Consider the following 16720-nt stretch of genomic DNA (forward strand, 5'->3'; position numbering starts at 1 on the left):
GACTGATTGATTGGCAAGATTGGATACATATTGATTAACTCATCTGCGCGTTTAATTCGGGCGATCAAATGACTTTATTTATCTATATAATTCACCTCAGTTCACGAACAAATCAATGGACAACTCAAAGTAAAAGGGTTAACTGAAACATTCAAAACTAGACTCAGGACTCAAAAAATCACTTCCAAATATATGTAAGTATAATACGGGCTTTTCGAAAGTATGTTTTGTTTTTTTTTTTTAATTTTATTGCGCAAAGTCATAACCAAAATCAAGAGGAAAAGGCGCCAAAGGATATCAGATCGGATAAGATTAGTTGAGGGTTGAAGACAGAAAGAGAGTTAAGTTAATAGATTGCATACGATTTGATTGTTGTTACTGGTCCAGACGTAATCATTATCAAAAGTGTGTTTATTCAATATTACCTTTTTTCACTTGGGTTACGAACACGAATACCCTACTGAACTCCAAAGATTGAGGAGCTCTGGGCGTTTCTGAATTGCATATTCAGAGTTTTGTTCTTAGTGGCAATTGCATAAGCATTCGTATGCATTGTACAATTATTTTTGGGTAAAATATATAGCATTTGGACGGGCACTTTATCAGCTTATTACATATTATTAAGGCATTATATGACATAAGTTATATATAGGAAATAAGTGATTGAAAATTCAAGTTTAAGTTTAGTATTTTACAATAAAAATGTACATTAAATACAAGAGAGATACTGCTCGTATTTTATTTGCAAATTCATATTTTATATTTCATAATTTGGATTTGGTGCTTGGAGCCCTTACTGATGCTGTTGTTGTTTTTGTTGTTATATCTTGAACAAAAATGAACAAATATCAAATATATGTCGAAGAAGCTAATTGGCAAACAAACAAGACCAACATTCAGAAAACCAGAAGGAAAGAAGTTAACGAAAAACGAACAAAAATTCAAAATCAACAAGAGGAAACAACGCTAAAAGAAATATTTTAGTTTTTAATTCGAAAAGCAGATACTCGTACTCGTATAACGTTATCAGGGATACGGATACGGATACAAGGGGGCTCGAACCGGATTGTGGATCTCCGGTATCCAGGGATAGTTGAAAGGACTTAAAGCTCGGAAGTAATCTCACTTTGCAGTTCCCTAGGACCTTGTCTCCAAGAGTATATAATCTTTCGTCGATTGCACGGAACCTTCGTCAGTATTTACAGGCATTTGGAGTGACTTTACTACTTCTTCGTCTTTGGGTTAATGCACATTCACAGACTTGGCTCAGAGGTGATCAACTAGGCAATCAATTCATTCGGCAATCAGGTGCAAGTAATTTGTATTCTTAATGCAAACAATTGCTTTACTAAAAATTAAGCCAAAATAAAATAAAACAAATGAAAATAATATTTTTTTTTTGTAAATTATTTTAAGTAACATGCAAGAGACCATCTAGATTTATACACGGCTATAAAGAGGCACGCAAGACAGGAAGAGAATTGTAGACAGGATACGAGTAAAGATTTGAAAAAAAAATATAAGATTTGTACAGACAATTGAAAGAAAGCTAGGTGAAGGCTTATGTACAAAGATAAAAATGAAAAAAAGGAGTGATTTAAGAAGATGATTTAATGAGCCTGAATGATGTTCTTCTGATTGTTATTTTATGCAATTTAATTTTCGATTTTGACTTTATTCTCAATATGAAAAATGGTTCAATGAAGTCTTCAATGAATGATTAAGAAATACTTTATATTGTGTGTGTACAACAACAAGAACAACAACTATCTATTGTATATTTTTATTGGATTAGAATTATATCATTTGAATCCAAACGAAAAAAAATGGTACGAAAATAAGGAAAAGGTAATATTTATATAGGCATAAAGTTGGAAATATTGAACTGATTGGTGCTGGAAATAACTTTATTTGTACATCAACAAAATCGCATTAAATATATTTGAAGAAAATGGGAGAAAAGAGTTGTACAAAAGTTCGCTCGGAATCGAAATGGAAATCAAATTAGCGGCGTTCAAAATTAGAATTTTGTATTCAACTTGTAACTGTTTTTGTTTCATTTGGAAATTTTGGCGATAGAGAGTTAAGACAGATAGAGAGAAAGAGTGAAATATTCTCTGTGTTCGCTGATTTGTAATATATCGTTGGGTTTCATCGGGTTTTCAAATAAAACAAAACCGAAACTAAAAATAAGATTTGGGAAATTTCAACTAAAATGGATTGCTATAGTATAGGTATATATATATTTATTTATAATATATATATTATCCCGCTTGTGGAACTGTTTATGTAGTCTGAAAGAACCTGCATAGTTATTCATCTTAAAAAGTGGTTTCGATATTAAAGAGTATTGTAGTTTTGTATTATTTTTGGTAGTATTGGCTTTCAGATTTTGAAAACGAATCAACCGAAAAGGAACCCAAAAACGTGAAAAACTCAACTCTGGTTAAGCCCGTGATTTAAATTCGCATAATTAGTTTTCATAATCGTTCGATCACTGGTTAATTCGTATTCAACTCAAGCGCAATAAAAATAGAGACACACGAAAGTAAAACGAAATCAAAAAAAAATATGCGAAATTCAACTGGTCACCTCGATCTTCACAAAGCCTACTTACTTTTGCCCGGTTGGCCGCGTTGCCCGCCCATGCCGGGCATCATGTTGTCTCTCGGCGGCGGCGGCGGGCCCCTCGCTCCGGGACCCTGGCCCCTACCCCTCTGGCTCAGCCCGCCTCTGCCTGCCCCGACTCCGCCTGGACCCATCTGGTTGTTGTACTGATCGGGCGCATCCGCCAGGAAGTTAGACGGCACCAGTCCCCGCACACCGTCCAGTTCGCCCATATAGAAACCGTCTTCATCCATATCACCGTAAACGAGTATGATTTCGCCCGTCTTGAAACACAATTCCACTTGCTGTAAGTTAAGAGAAATAACAATTTTAGTTAATGATATAAATTGAATAAAATTAATATATACATTTAAAGACCTCTTCATAAGTCTAATCTTCGTACGAATATTGTTGTCATAGTAATATTTCATGCATACATGGCGGATGAGGAATATTCTGGATGAGTGATTAAAAATTACTCACACGCCCTGTTGTTAGGTTTAATTTAATCTTTCTTTGCCAATTTAATGAATCATTCTTTTAAGCCTCTAATTATTAAACAAATTGGACCAATAACATTTTTACAATTATTCAAAATTATTCATCCGCCATGTAGGCTCTAAAGGAAAGTAATAATCCAAATAAAACTACGATTGATATCATTATGCTTCCCATATAATAAGATATAAAGGATTACCTCGGCATCCACATTCGGACTCAACTCCTGGGGATCGTAATCGTAGAGGGCGATCATCCGCTTGACGGGCATATTCGCATAAATGTCGCCCCAGCGGTCGCGGCTCACATTCCGCATGCTCTGCTGCGGAGCCCCCTGGCCGGGCATCACCTGGGCGGTGCCGCCCACACCCACGCCTACTCCCTGGCCCACACCTTGTCCCATGGGTCCGGCTATTTGGCCGCCGGCCGTCATGGGTGCGGCGGTGTCCTCCACCTCGGATACCATGTTGTGCGGTACGTATCCTCGGCGGCCACGCAGCTCTCCCCAGTAGAAGCCATCGGCGTCCTTATCACCAAAGACCTAAATCGATCGGAGCGGAGAGATAGGAGGGGACGGGAAGGCGTTCAAAATCCAGATGTTAGTAATAGGCTTAAACCCGTACTTATAGAGGTGGTTATTTGTATTTGTAAGTGTATTGAGTGCATAACGCTAACTTAACGAGTATTTATGGAACTATTAGAAGAGAGAACAACTTCTACTTGGTGGATATTGAGTACTGTATGGTTAGATAGTGGTGGTGAGTCGGGGTCAATGGGTCGAGGGGGCAATTGGGAGGTATCTCAACGATTCTGGGGCAAAGGGGCGAAGGAAAAACATGCACTGATTCATTCAATTAGCGCAACAAGCAAGCGCAGCCAATTTCTGACATCAATCAGTCGCCATCGATCGCATCCAATTGCAACCAATTTGTAGCATCAGATACGGATACGGATTCGGTTTCGGTTACGGATTACCATTGCCCATCGGAGAAGTGCTGGAGAGTTAGAAAGATGGAACCGTCGCCTCTGCTGGCTTCTGGCTGCTGGAAAGTGTCTGGTGGTTCTGTGTGGGATCAAAGGATCAAAGTGATCAATGTCAGTGGTCTTACCTTGATCGTGTCACCCTCTTGGAATGGCAGCTCTTCGTCGCAGCCATCGGGATTGGGACTCATAGTGGAGGGATCGTAGTCGAACATGGCAACGAAGTAGCGTGGCTTCTTCTGGGCGCCCGGCATTTGTTGTTGCTGTCCGGGCTGCTGGCCTGGCTGCTGACCGGGCTGCTGGCCGGGCATCATCTGACCCTGCTGCATCTGCTGCTGCTGTTGCTGCTGCTGGTTGAGCGGACCGCGTGGACCCATCATCTGGCCAGGCATTTGGCCAGGCATTTGGCCTGGCATCTGGCCCTGCACGTGGCCCTGCATTTGACCAGGCATCTGTCCCGGCAGCTGTCCTTGCATTTGCCCTTGCATCTGACCCGGCATCTGTCCCGGCATCTGGCCTTGCATCTGGCCCTGCATCTGCTGACCCTGCATGTTCATCTGGCCCGGAACTGGTCCTCGAAAGCGGGGCCCGCCCATGGGACCCTGGGGTCCGTAGGGCGGCTGCTGCTGCTGTTGTGGTCCCTGCGGCCGGCCCGGGATCGGAACCATGCCCCTTTGGGTGCCTGGTGCCCCTGGCTGGTAGCCCTGGATGGGATTCGAGGTTGTTTCGTAGCAGATTCGTAGCGCGCATGAATTTGAATCAATTTGAATGAATTTGAAAATTTAGTTAGCTTTAGTTTTTGGGTTCTGTTTTTTTGGGGTGTTTTGCAATTCTTAATCTGTACTCTGTTTTTCATTCACATTGTCTTTAGAGAGGTTCAATCGTTAAGCAAAGTGGAGGCATCTGCATTAGCGGTTACATTTAGCGATTCTCTTTAGACAACTAGGGAAGTACGGAAGCTGAGTGTGTACAGGTGTTAGTGGCGTTTAATTGTATAAATGTTTATGTGTTTGTATATATATATATATATGTATTTATGACGAATTACGATCTAAATATGAATACGAATGAAAAAGTCAAATATCTATAGCTGATAGTCGAGTACGAAGCTATACGAGTAAGTATAGATGAAAAGGTTAGGATGTTATCGGAAGTAAGAAAGCACGGATACAGATACGGATTTGGTTTCGAGTTTCATAGAGTATCTTTGTGGGTGGTCTGGGTATCTGTGGCAGTATCTATGAGTGGTATATGTGGGTGTTTAAAATATACATGTTCATCTAGGACCAACTTTGAAATAGATACATATTTACATATGTATAGTCGGGATAACTAGAGATCGATTGAGGACTACAGAGTTTTATAGTTTACAGATGAATTCAAAGAGATGTTTTTCAGTCGGAAGGGGATTCTGCATATATCCAACCATCATGAGTTCTAATGGAGGATTAATTCATGCATTTGTAACCCTCAGGAATCGATATTAGTCTAGATCTCTAAGACTGGAATACGATACTTACAGACGAACCCAAAATGATATTATAGCTTTTTCCCTAGAGGCACAACTTAGATACTTATCAACTAAAACCAACAATATCATTTAACCAAAAATCTCTAAAAACTGAGGCAAAATAAATAGCTATCATATAGTTAGTTTAGCTTCGGAATATAAGTTTATCCAGTTTTCGAGCTAAGCGCAAGTTCTAGCTATAAGATATGCATCGAACACGTAATATATTTCTAGATACTTGGAAGCAAGTATTACAGATACTTATGGCTAGTGTGGATAAAAGAGTGTGTGTGTGTATTGTGGGCTTATGGTGAGTTCATAGTGTGTCTGAGTGTGTGAAAGATGTTGTGGGTAAAACTTACATTCTGGTTCACTTGATTCTGTGTGGGTTTCGAGAAGAGGCCACCGAGCAGGCCACCTAACAAGCCGGAGCCTCCGTCGGGCTGTTTGTCGTTATCGGTATCGGTTTTTGGTTTCATACAATGAAAATGAATATGTACTGTTTTGTTTAAAATTGTTCGTTGCATTGCGTTATCCTTAAGACAATTGTTGGCATTTCGGCTCAATAATTAGTTAAAAAACTCTATTTTTAAATCTCAACAACTCAACAAAGTTCAAAATCTTAGTTATGTATTTGATTTAATATTTAATAATATTTCGTAATTGCAATTAGCTGCTGCACTTTAAGACATGCTATTTGTGAACTATACTTGAACGAATCAAAAACCCAAATAAATCATAATTCGGCATACTCTGGCATACTCTCTTCAAATGAAAACATAAATTTAAATCAAAATTAAAATAAATTACATACATACAAGTTATTTTGGGTGGGAAAGGTCATAATTGCTTTGGAACTTATCACGGAAACCGAAGACTCAACTGATTCGCAGATCATTATTATGTGAGATTATCGTTTGTGGGGAATTTTGTGCGGTTGTCTCAACAATTTCGCTCAGTGTATGTATATAATAGGTTCATTTGCAACCAAAATCGACCGAAAATAGTAGTTGGAAAGTATTTGAAATCAAAGGCAGTCATTAAGAAAGGATTGTAAGCATAGACCGAAAAAGAATATGGAAAAAAGAAAGGTAACAATGACTCTCAAAAAGAGACAGAGCAATATAGGGAGAAAGAGAGAGATAGAGGTGAGAGTAAAGAAAAGGATTGATGCAAATGGGTCACATATATTGAGGGGGATTCTGATTCAATCTTTTGATGGTGCGCGGCTTTCACAGGCAGATTTTTTTTGATTTTGAGGGAATTCCTTGGGGTGTGTGGATAGTGGAGTGGCATTCGGATTGGTATAGTATGTTGGAGCTCAAGACGAGTTTAAATTATGTACATTCTTCGATGTGTGTTTCAAGGTTTCGATTTAGATTATAATAGAATTTTGAAGAGTTATCAACCAATTGCATCGAAATAATAAAACCAAACGAGTTCACAAAACAAAACGTTATTTACAGTGTACGCGAGGCGGACTCCGAGGCGCCGCACCTACGCCGTTCACTCACCTGATGACCCGGCTGTCCTGGCTGCGGCTGCATGCCCTGCTGTTGCATCTGATTCGGATCGTACTGCCCGTGGTCCATTTGCTGGCCCATCATGTGCTGCCCCTGCTGACCCGCTGTCAGCTGTCCGGGCTGGCCGGGAATCACGCCCATCTGCTGTTGCACGCCTATTTGGTGCGGCCCCTGCGGCAGCTGTGGGCCCATGCCCATCTGGTTTGGTCCCCGGCGGGCCACGGCATTGCGCACAGTGTCTATAAATGCAAGAATCTCTTAAGATGCAGCTCTTGCCTCACATCTAAAAATCCGAAATACTTACTTGGTATCAAGATGGGCGCACTGTCCGCCGACTGGGAGTCGCGGGACTTGGTGCGAATAGTGACGGCACGGGGATTGAAGACGCCCAGCTTGCCAATGTCGATGAGGGCATGGTCGCCGGTGGGCGAGTTGATGTCGGTGACCTTCTTACCATCGGCGTACACAGCATAGCCGGTTACAGGCCCCGTCGAGGTGGGCCTGTTAACCGGCTGCCATGTCACCAGAATGGTACCATCCTGCGGGCCGGCCTCGAGCTGGATCTCCTGCGGCGGATCGGGCAGACCCTTGGTGAGGGTACGGAAGTCTGCGTATGCTCCGGGTGCCTCCTCTTGGCCGGGCCTGCCCGGCGTCTGGGCCACGTTGCCCGCATGTTGGCCAACGGCCCGCAGGTGCTTAGCGCGGACGGTCACCCGGTACTGGGTGCTCGGCGCCAAGCCCGTGATCGTGTGCCTGTACATGCCCGGCTTGACGGTGCGCACCTCCACATTGTTCACACACACCACATGCTGGTGGTTGGAGTTGGCCGGCAGCCACGAGATGACCGCCGAGGAACACGTTATGTGCGAGGCGCGCACCGCCGAGGGGCCCAAATGCGAGGTGTCCCGCCCGATGATCATCGTGCAGGCGGCGTCCCTGGATGTCTGCCTGTTCTGGGTCACGCTCCGCACGCTGATGCGGTGCGGCTGTATAATAATAATTCAAAGTTAATAAATATTTTTAAGAAAGCCTTAAAAAAATTAAATAAAATCAAGAATAATAGCCGAATTTTATTGAAGTTTGAGATTTTCATGAATATAATGAACGATTATTTTGGGACTATGCATTCTTTACTAAGATAAGGGAATAAGGGTACTTTATTAAATCTAATCTTATAAAAATTATAAAATATTTGAGAAAAAGGTTTATGATTTTATACTTTATTTTAAACTCCAAGGGTATGCTTTATATTTGATTCAACTTAAAATAAATCATCTATAAATGAGATGAAACCATTTGATTTAGAGATGATTTATTTACACTCGAATTTCGAACAGACTGAAGGTTTCTCCCTAGATTCTTTTTTGTACTCCATATTATATCATTGGCTTATTCTTGATTTTAAATAATTTTGGCTTAGTTTTCTAAGAAGGGCAGCTCACCCGCGTGGAGTCTACGCCCTCGATAAGCGCGCGTGTGCGTTCGTTGGCCTTCACGGTGACCTTGAGCACGCCATCCACGTAGACGTGGTAGCTGTCGATGAGGTTGTAGCCCACTGGCTCCGGCGGTGACCAGCCAATGAGCACGCTCTTGTTCAGCTGCCGTTCCAGCGTCAAGTGCTTGGGTGCTGGAACTGCGGGGAGGAGCAAGAAGTGTGACATTAGCCGGCGGTTTAAACCACTGCTGCAGAAGCGTCTATGGCGTCTAAATCTAAATCATGGCGGCTAGCAACGCTTAGATGGTAGCTTGTGCTAAGCTTGTTTTTATTACGGGCTAACAGAGTAAGGGGTCTGAAGGATTATGCTCACATTCATGCCATGCACGGCGACGCATTCGAGGATCGCCACAAAAACCAAAAGATTATAATATGAAAGAGCCAAACAAGGGCCCGAGGTGAGGACGTATAGTTACCATTATCGCTAATGTCGTCCTGGTCGTGCTCCAGATCGGTGTGCGTCTCACTCAAACGTGCCAGGTCCTCGTGGGTGTGTGTGAGCAATGGGTTGTGCGGCGGCAAAGAGGGCAGCGAAGTGGTGTCGCACTGCATCGACCCGTCCTCGGCGTCTCGCAGCGTCGACAGCACTGCCTGGTGGAACTCCAGGAGGTCATCGCCTAGCAAATAGCGGTAGAGGTTCAAAAGCGATAAGCATTGACAGGAATTCTTATAGACTCGAAGCCAAATTGATCCACTTACCTACTAAACGCTGTACAAAGGAGGCGGGCACCAGGCCCCGTCGTCCATCCAGCAGCTCCGCATCCAGGTATCCGCCCTGGGGCTCCCCGCTAGTCCACACCAACAAGTAGTCTCCGGCGCACAGGGATAGCTCGCCCTCTGCCTCCCTATAAGGAAACAGAGAGGATTTATTAGAAGCTCTGGAATATATTGTAGAACAGAGATTATTAATGGATGTATTGGAAGTGTTTTCAAAAATTATCGGATATTCCTTCACAGCTATGTGGAAAAGTAATGAAAACACTTTGAAATTCAGAAAATACTATTATTTTTTATACCCTTGCAGAGGGTATTATAATTTTGTCCAAAAGTGTGCAACGCAGTGAAGGAGACATCTCCGACCCTATAAAGTATATATATTCTTGATCAGGATCACCTCCTGAGTTGATATAAGCATGTCCGTCTGTCCGTCTGTCCGTCTGTCCGTCTGTCTGTCCGTCTGTCTGTCCGTCTGTCTGTCCGTCTGTCTGTCCGTCTGTCTGTTTCTACGCGAACTAGTCTCTCAGTTTTAAAGCTATCGTCTTGAAACTTTGCACACACCCTTCTTTCCTTTGCACGCAGTATATAAGTCGGAACGGCCCGGATCGGCCGACTATATCCTATAGCTGCCATATAACTGATTGATCGGAAATGGTATAACTTTGGTGTTTTTAGAGTTAGAGAGTTCAAATTTGACATGAGAGCTATTTTTGGCAAAACATTACGTCATGCCAAATTTCATAAGGATCGGCCGACTATATCCTGTAGCTGCCATATAACTGAACGATCGGAAATGACCCAACTTTCGTGTTTTTGAAGATAGAAAGCTGGAATTTAATACAGATTCTATTTTTGGTCAATTGATCCAACCTATCAAATTTCATTAGGATCGGCCGACTATATCCCATAGCTGCCATATAACTGAACGATCGGAAATGGTATTTGGTAGAAATATCAACTTTCGTATTTTTGAAGATAGAAGTTTGGGACTTTTTTTAGATTTTGTATTGTAATAAATTGGATTATATATTCCTATTCCCATAAGGATCGGCCAACTATATCCGATGTTTGCGATATATATCCGGTTTTAACTGCAAGGGTATATAAACTTCGGCTCCGCCCGAAGTTAGCTTTCCTTTCTTGTTTTAATTTAACATTGTGTGTGCTATACTTCCTTAAAAAAAGGTTAAATATTTTTTAAAGGCAATCATCAACAAGGAATTATTAGAGTATGAAAATTGGTTTTTAATATCATGATAAGATGAATGTAGAATATAATGTAATATGCTTTCTAAAGCTAAAATATCTTCATTAAATAAAACAACAATTACTATTATCATAAGTTCCTTTCTAAAATAAAACTTTTCATAGCATACTCTTAGGGAAATCAAGTACCCGCCCTGTGGGTCGCCCTATGAAGTGTATTAGAAGAATCTTATAAGCTTTGGAACTTACTCTGGTGGATCGTAGGGGAAGCGGGCAATGAACACACAGCAGCGGCCTTTGCCGGGAATATCCAGCATATCCACCTGAGGCTCACTGGCTCCATTCAGGCCATGGTTGCGGGCTGAAAAGTGATTTATGAAACATTAATATTAACCACGGCAGTCGTGTGACGTATACTCACTGTCCAGATCGAGGGCACCCAATGCCAGGCCGCCGCGATTGTGCATCATGGAGACACTGAGACCGTCGGTGAACTCGTCCAAGCCCCAGTTGCTGGGCGGGATGGGGGAGCAGGGCGAGCTGCGGTTGTAACGCGTCAGCGGGATGTCGATCTCGTCCAGCATCTTCATTTTGGAAGCCTGACGCAGAGCGGCCGCGGTGAAAGGATACGAAGCGCTCGAGGCGACATCCAGGAAGGGTGGCCCATAGGAGGAGCCGATAGCACCGGCTGCTCCACCACTGAGGCCGTAGAGCGAAGTGGCGCCCGTAATGCCACCGGCACCGGGTCCAGCGCCCAGGCCGGCCAGCCCGGCGGCTCCCAGAAGGGTGCCGGTGTCCAGCAGGCCGAGATTGGCCATGGAGGGGTGCGTCAGCAAGGTGCCGCCAACGCCAGCGGGTACGCCGCTCAGGCCCAGGGCCGAGTAGCTGCTCGAGCCGGCGGGCGGCAGGTTATGCGAGTTGAGTGACAGGAGGGGCATGGTTGTGCTCTGCAAATTGTACAGTTGTATTGTTCCGCGCTTCTCGGTTCGATTCATATTCATATTCAGATTCAAATTCGATTCGAATTTCAAATTGAGTTTTCAGTTCGATTGCCGTGTGTGGTTTTTCGTGTTTTGCAAAATTTGGAATTTTGTTTGCGATTTCGGTTTTGGTTTGGTTTTTGTTTTTGGAATTTACATGGCGAGGTTGTGTGTTTTTTGTTGTGGTTTTTGTACAGGTGTAGTTACACAAATATAGGATCACGCACACACACACAGATACAGAGTGACAGATACAGATGCAGACATACATATAGATCGAGAAATCAGTTTTGATTGACATTATTATTTTTTATAGATTTTTGTATTCGCGGCAATCGTAGCCGAGCCGCAGGCAGAGGGGAGAAGAGAACGGTCACAGAATTCATCATTAATTATGTAGATTAGAGAAATTAGAGAGAGAGAGATAAAAGGGAAGACAGAGAAAGCATATGAAACGGAAAGAGAGATCACAGGAAACACGTTTATTCGACTGTGAGAGGCAAACGCATCTAGGAGAACATCATAAATGGGCATCTATGCATGAACCATGAACAACTGAACATGTTGGTTGTGATTTTCGGCTGGTCATGAGTGGCTATTCGAACTGCAATGATCTGAAGCCGTTTCCAAGCGGAGTTATCTATGTTAATTATGTGGCTAGCATCCAATCATCACCATCAAAAACGTCAATCAACAAGTAACTGCTTAAAAAATCATATGATATATGTAAGTTGGTACATAAAATCCATGTTTGTATGTCTGTATATGCCGCAAATGCATGAGTACGCATGTGTATATGCTTTAAAAAATATTATGAACTTTGAAATGTTATATAAGAAATACATAAAATAGTATAACTCCAAAAAAATTATATTTATAGACTATTATTCAGAGGATTTCTTTGATTTTAAAATCGTATGTTGATGGTGGGTTTAAGAAACATTTTTCAAAAGTTCAAAAATATTTATTCAATTTCTGAAAATATTTCATACTCGAATAGGGCTCATTATATATTTACAGGATTAAAACATTACAAAAATACAAAACTAGTGATACAATAGATGATATATCCGGCATGCCAGCGAATGCGATGGAATGAAAACACTTTTAATAAAAGCAGGCATTGCAAAATCAAAGAAATATTCGAAAATACTCATACTCTAATCTGAAATGGGTATGTGTGTGTGACTTTTGTGTGAGACTGGGTGTTGTACAAGTGTGTGGCTATGTGATGTTGTTCGAGTGGATGGCACTGTATGTGAATGCTTATTTTCATCAGTAATGAGACTACAACAAAACGCAATGCGTGATCTTTGCACAAAGACACAATCGTCCTTAGCTCTCAGCTGCAACAGGCGATCAACGGAACGATACGAACGAACGAACGAACGATAAAGCTGATACTTATAGATGATCGCTATATGGGTACAAAAACGGATCGCATATTGATACATATGTAAATATATATGTATATATTGTCTATAAAAGTATTCAGGTTGCATTAAAAACGCATAGTCTAGATGTGGCAAGCGTCAAAGCAAATCGATCGCGGCTCGCGATTAAACTGAATATCAAACATTTGAATATTGCAGCGACTATTTGGCTGTGGTTGCTGTTGTTGTTAGTTCATTGTGATTGAAAATAGTTGGTTTACCTGACTTAATGCCGTTGGCATAGCCTTCATCGTGTGAATATTTACCGGCAGAGGTGGAATGCCAGAGATTCCACTAGTTCCGCTCAACAGCTTCTCCACGGACGTCTGCCCGGCCCCGTACTGCATCGACTGAATGCCGTGGCTGCTCAGGCTCGAGGATATGCCGCTGATTGGATTGGGCACCAGGGCCGATATGGATGTGAGGCCTCCGACTCCAACACCGCCACCGACCATGCCTCCGCCCCCCGATCCGGCAGAGGCGGCGGCAGCGGCAGCAGCAGCGGCAGCCACGCTCTGCGAGCCAACGCTGGTGCCGCTCAGGCTGGTGCTGGCGCCGCCGTTGGGCAGCGTGGAGGCCAGCGAATGCGGCAGGCTCGAGTAGCCGGAGGACATCGCGGACATCCCCCCGCCGCCGCCCGAGGCGCCGCCTAGTACGGCCCTTTTATAACGGTTCAGTTCTTCTTCGAGTTCTGGAACGAAATATTATTTCTTAGGTCATTATCCTCGAAGGAAGTAGGGCCAGTACTTACCACTCTTTGATATGGTTCTAAATTCGCTATTTACCGTGCTCAACATGGAACTGGGCGGCAATGCTGACATGCTGGCGCTGGCCGATGTGCGAGGCTGCTCCAGTTCGGCCAGGACGCGATTATCCTAGAAGAGTTTGGTCAAGAAAATAACAAAATATATCTCTTAAGAACAAAGTATTAACTATTTAGTTTTTGTAGATTAATAATTATTAATTTATAAGGTGTTCCCCTTTTAAATATGTTCATAAACGTAGTAGACTTCGCTCTACTGACTATTCTCTCCCTCAACTTTCTCTTAACTTCCAAACCTGGCTTGGAAGAGTCCAAGAAATTGAATTTCCATCGAAAAAATTCAAAATTCAACGTTAGCGGTCCCAACAGCCAGATCGATGGAAGGTCGCCAGAACGAGGAAGCCAGATCGCCTATTAGTGCCGGACTCATTGGTGTACTTTTAAAAAATAGCCAAGAGATAGCCAGTGGATTGGCTAACATGGAGGCCACGACCGATTCTCTGATCGCCCTGGGAGAGAGTGTCAACCAGGACTTGATGAATTGTTGCAAGTACCGCGAGGAACTGGTGCTAAAGCACCTGGCTGAGAACAACAAGGAGGATGAGCAAATGATGATGTTGCGCGAGAACTCGGAGCTAAAGGCTACTGTCGACGAGTACCAGCAGGGCATCAATATTATAATGTCCAAGCATCGCGAGAATAGTGATGGCATTTTCGATGAATCGTTTGCGGTGAAGGAGCGCTACATGAACGGCATGCGGAAGATTGTCGATGACCAGAACGCACGCATCGAGCACATGTTGGAGGTGATGAAGCTGACCGCCGACTTGGAGGACCTCGATAGCGATGGGAACCAACGTATCATTCGGCAGCTCGCCGATGAGAACGAGGAGATGCGTCGCCAGCTGCAGATCAGCACTGCCGACCCGATGCTTAAACAGAGATACCCCAAATCCACCGAGAGCAGCACCCAGTTCGAGGCCAGCGACGCCGCAGACCCGGCCACCTTAAGGCGGGCCTCCAGCTTGAGCAGCCTGGAGAGCTTTATCTCCTGCCTCTCGAAGGGCATCACCGACGGCGATGCATCTCCTACCGGCAACTCACTGGTCAGCCAGTTGGATATCCGCCAATTCATCGACGAGGCTCTCGCCGACGATCCCGCCAAGCAACCGGAGTAGGAAGGACGGATCCATACCAGTTGCGCTACTTTAACATTTAAGATTTTCCGTTTGCGTTGATACAACTGGACTTTGGGTGGGGTTTCGATTCGAGGAGGTTATAGTTCGAGATGGATATTGTTAAGCTGTTAGATGCCGCATCCTAAAGTAAATTTCCATCCCGAAGTATAACTTTTGTCGATTTTTTAAACCGTTTATGGATATATACATGTTTGATTAGTATCACCTACTAAACATGAACTGCTTGTCACATTTCTGTATTTTGAGAAAAGAATACCTTGTCACTTTCATAAATGTCTATATAAAATGTTATTAATGTTTGGCTCTTGAATAATATAGCTATAGTTTTCCTGGAAGAGGTTACGATACTTAAATTCTATTAACTTACCTGCTCAATCTTTGCCATTATGATATCAATCTCGGAGCCTTGGTCCTGGTGACTGATTGTCGGTGCCCAAGTGACGGTGGAACTGCTGGCTGACGTCGGAATAGTTGCGCCGGCTCCGGACGCCCCACTTCCCATTCCCATTCCGGAGACCGTCGAGCGCGCTGCCTTGGCCTTCAGAGCTGCAGTCAGTTCGATTTGCAGCTCCTCGCAGCGCACATTTTCCAAAGCGACCTGGTATTGAATTAAAGGATAATTTAGGAATATCCTTTCTTAAAAATTCATTTAAACTTGCCTTCTTTTCAAGTTCCCGGGCCCTCGATTGCAGATTTTCAACCGCCTCGGCATCGGGACGTGCGCTTCCGCTCAAATTGCGTATTTGTGCCAGGGTTTCCTATAAGGATTTAATAAGTTATAAAATACTATAACTACTAGTTGGAATTCCAAAAATCACCTGATGCGCCCGTTCGATTTCCGTGCGCCGCATCTCTGCATCGCGCAGCTGCAGGCTGAGGGAGTCCAGCATTCCGTTGGGGGCGACGCCAGCGGCCACGGCAGCGGCCGCCGACTGATGATGGTGCATCGACTCGTACGGCATGCTGTGGCTGCCCCTATGACGACTGCAAACCAAAAAAAGAGGCAAAAACTTGGTCAGTATTATAAGTATATAATAGAATGTCAAAAATATAAATCACTGGAACTGGCGCTGGGCCGTTCAACTGGCACTTGACTTGGCCCGGCCTCTGATACGAAAATAGTTATAATTTTTATTGTCCATGGCATTGGTTTCTTATTTATTTATTTGCCCGGATCGTGTATATCTTGGGGTGTAAGTGTGTGGGCTGGGGTATGGAAATAGGTCAGCTGCCTGCCAGCTCTGGGCAGCACGCACGTGTCCGTGAGGGGTCAGTGCGACAGTTCGAACTTTGAACTTTAGGTTAATTGCCTGCCGGCCCAAATTTATTGTCCACGCACAGCAGCCTACAAGACCCCAATGTCCGATGATATGGTCCTGTGATAGCTGCCGGTGATGCCTAGTTATTTGGGCAAGATTTTCAGATTTGCATTGCAGTTAAATTACTCATACGCCACCGTTACGACTGAGTATCCTGCATTAGTCATGGCCTTCCCTAACTACTACTCTCATTGAGACAATAGACGACGCCAGGATGTCTAGACGGCGGAAAGCCAGAAATTGGTAAACTCGATTCAGTGATTCAAGGAAGTGCAAACCGAGAACTGGAAATGGCGTGCACTCTGCCTCCCTTACGTTGATCTTAATCCAATCATTAAATGCAGGATATACAAAATTGAATTCAATTTACCGGAGCTGCGCTGCATCGATAAATTGTTATTAATACATCAAAGCTCGCAGCCATCGGAAGCTGGAGCGAGCCACCCCGCCACCCACCCATCCTGCCACCCCCCAGGACTCCCTCGGCTG

At 43.6% G+C, this 16720-nt stretch overlaps 2 protein-coding genes across 15 annotated transcripts in view; one reads left to right on the forward strand and one right to left on the reverse strand.

The window, feature by feature from the left end:
• Window positions 1–16720, reverse strand: part of Rbp (RIM-binding protein) — a 28725-nt gene that overhangs the window by 6463 nt on the left and 5542 nt on the right. For 3 of the 14 annotated variants that reach the window (XM_017246454.3, XM_017246462.3, XM_017246464.3), the window contains exons 2-17: window positions 15731–15896; window positions 15572–15670; window positions 15280–15510; window positions 13702–13825; window positions 13172–13641; window positions 10959–11514; window positions 10787–10898; window positions 9314–9492; window positions 9031–9231; window positions 8562–8752; window positions 7424–8105; window positions 7111–7358; window positions 5959–6039; window positions 4215–4790; window positions 3305–3646; window positions 2618–2912 (exon numbers count right to left, since the gene is read on the reverse strand). In XM_017246454.3, the coding sequence (XP_017101943.2) occupies window positions 2618–2912; window positions 3305–3646; window positions 4215–4790; window positions 5959–6039; window positions 7111–7358; window positions 7424–8105; window positions 8562–8752; window positions 9031–9231; window positions 9314–9492; window positions 10787–10898; window positions 10959–11514; window positions 13172–13641; window positions 13702–13825; window positions 15280–15510; window positions 15572–15670; window positions 15731–15896 (4553 nt within the window). Of the gene's footprint in view, window positions 1–2617; window positions 2913–3304; window positions 3647–4214; window positions 4791–5958; window positions 6040–7110; window positions 7359–7423; window positions 8106–8561; window positions 8753–9030; window positions 9232–9313; window positions 9493–10786; window positions 10899–10958; window positions 11515–13171; window positions 13642–13701; window positions 13826–15279; window positions 15511–15571; window positions 15671–15730; window positions 15897–16720 lie in introns of those variants that run through there. The other 11 variants (XM_017246460.3, XM_017246466.3, XM_017246458.3 and 8 more) reach the window with 10 other exon arrangements.
• h-cup (heineken-cup) lies at window positions 13971–15203 on the forward strand. The gene has a single exon (XM_017246469.3). The coding sequence runs from the start codon at window positions 14091–14093 to the stop codon at window positions 14889–14891; it is 801 nt and encodes a 266-aa protein (XP_017101958.2). The 5' UTR covers window positions 13971–14090; the 3' UTR covers window positions 14892–15203.

This window comes from Drosophila bipectinata, chromosome 3R, assembly GCF_030179905.1.
Source record: "Drosophila bipectinata strain 14024-0381.07 chromosome 3R, DbipHiC1v2, whole genome shotgun sequence".
Taxonomy (NCBI): Eukaryota; Metazoa; Arthropoda; class Insecta; order Diptera; family Drosophilidae; genus Drosophila; species Drosophila bipectinata.

Coding starts and splice junctions, on each gene's coding strand:
- h-cup (XM_017246469.3), top strand. CDS start 14,091: ATGGAAGGTCGCCAGAACGAGGAAGCCAGATCGCCTATTAGTGCCGGA.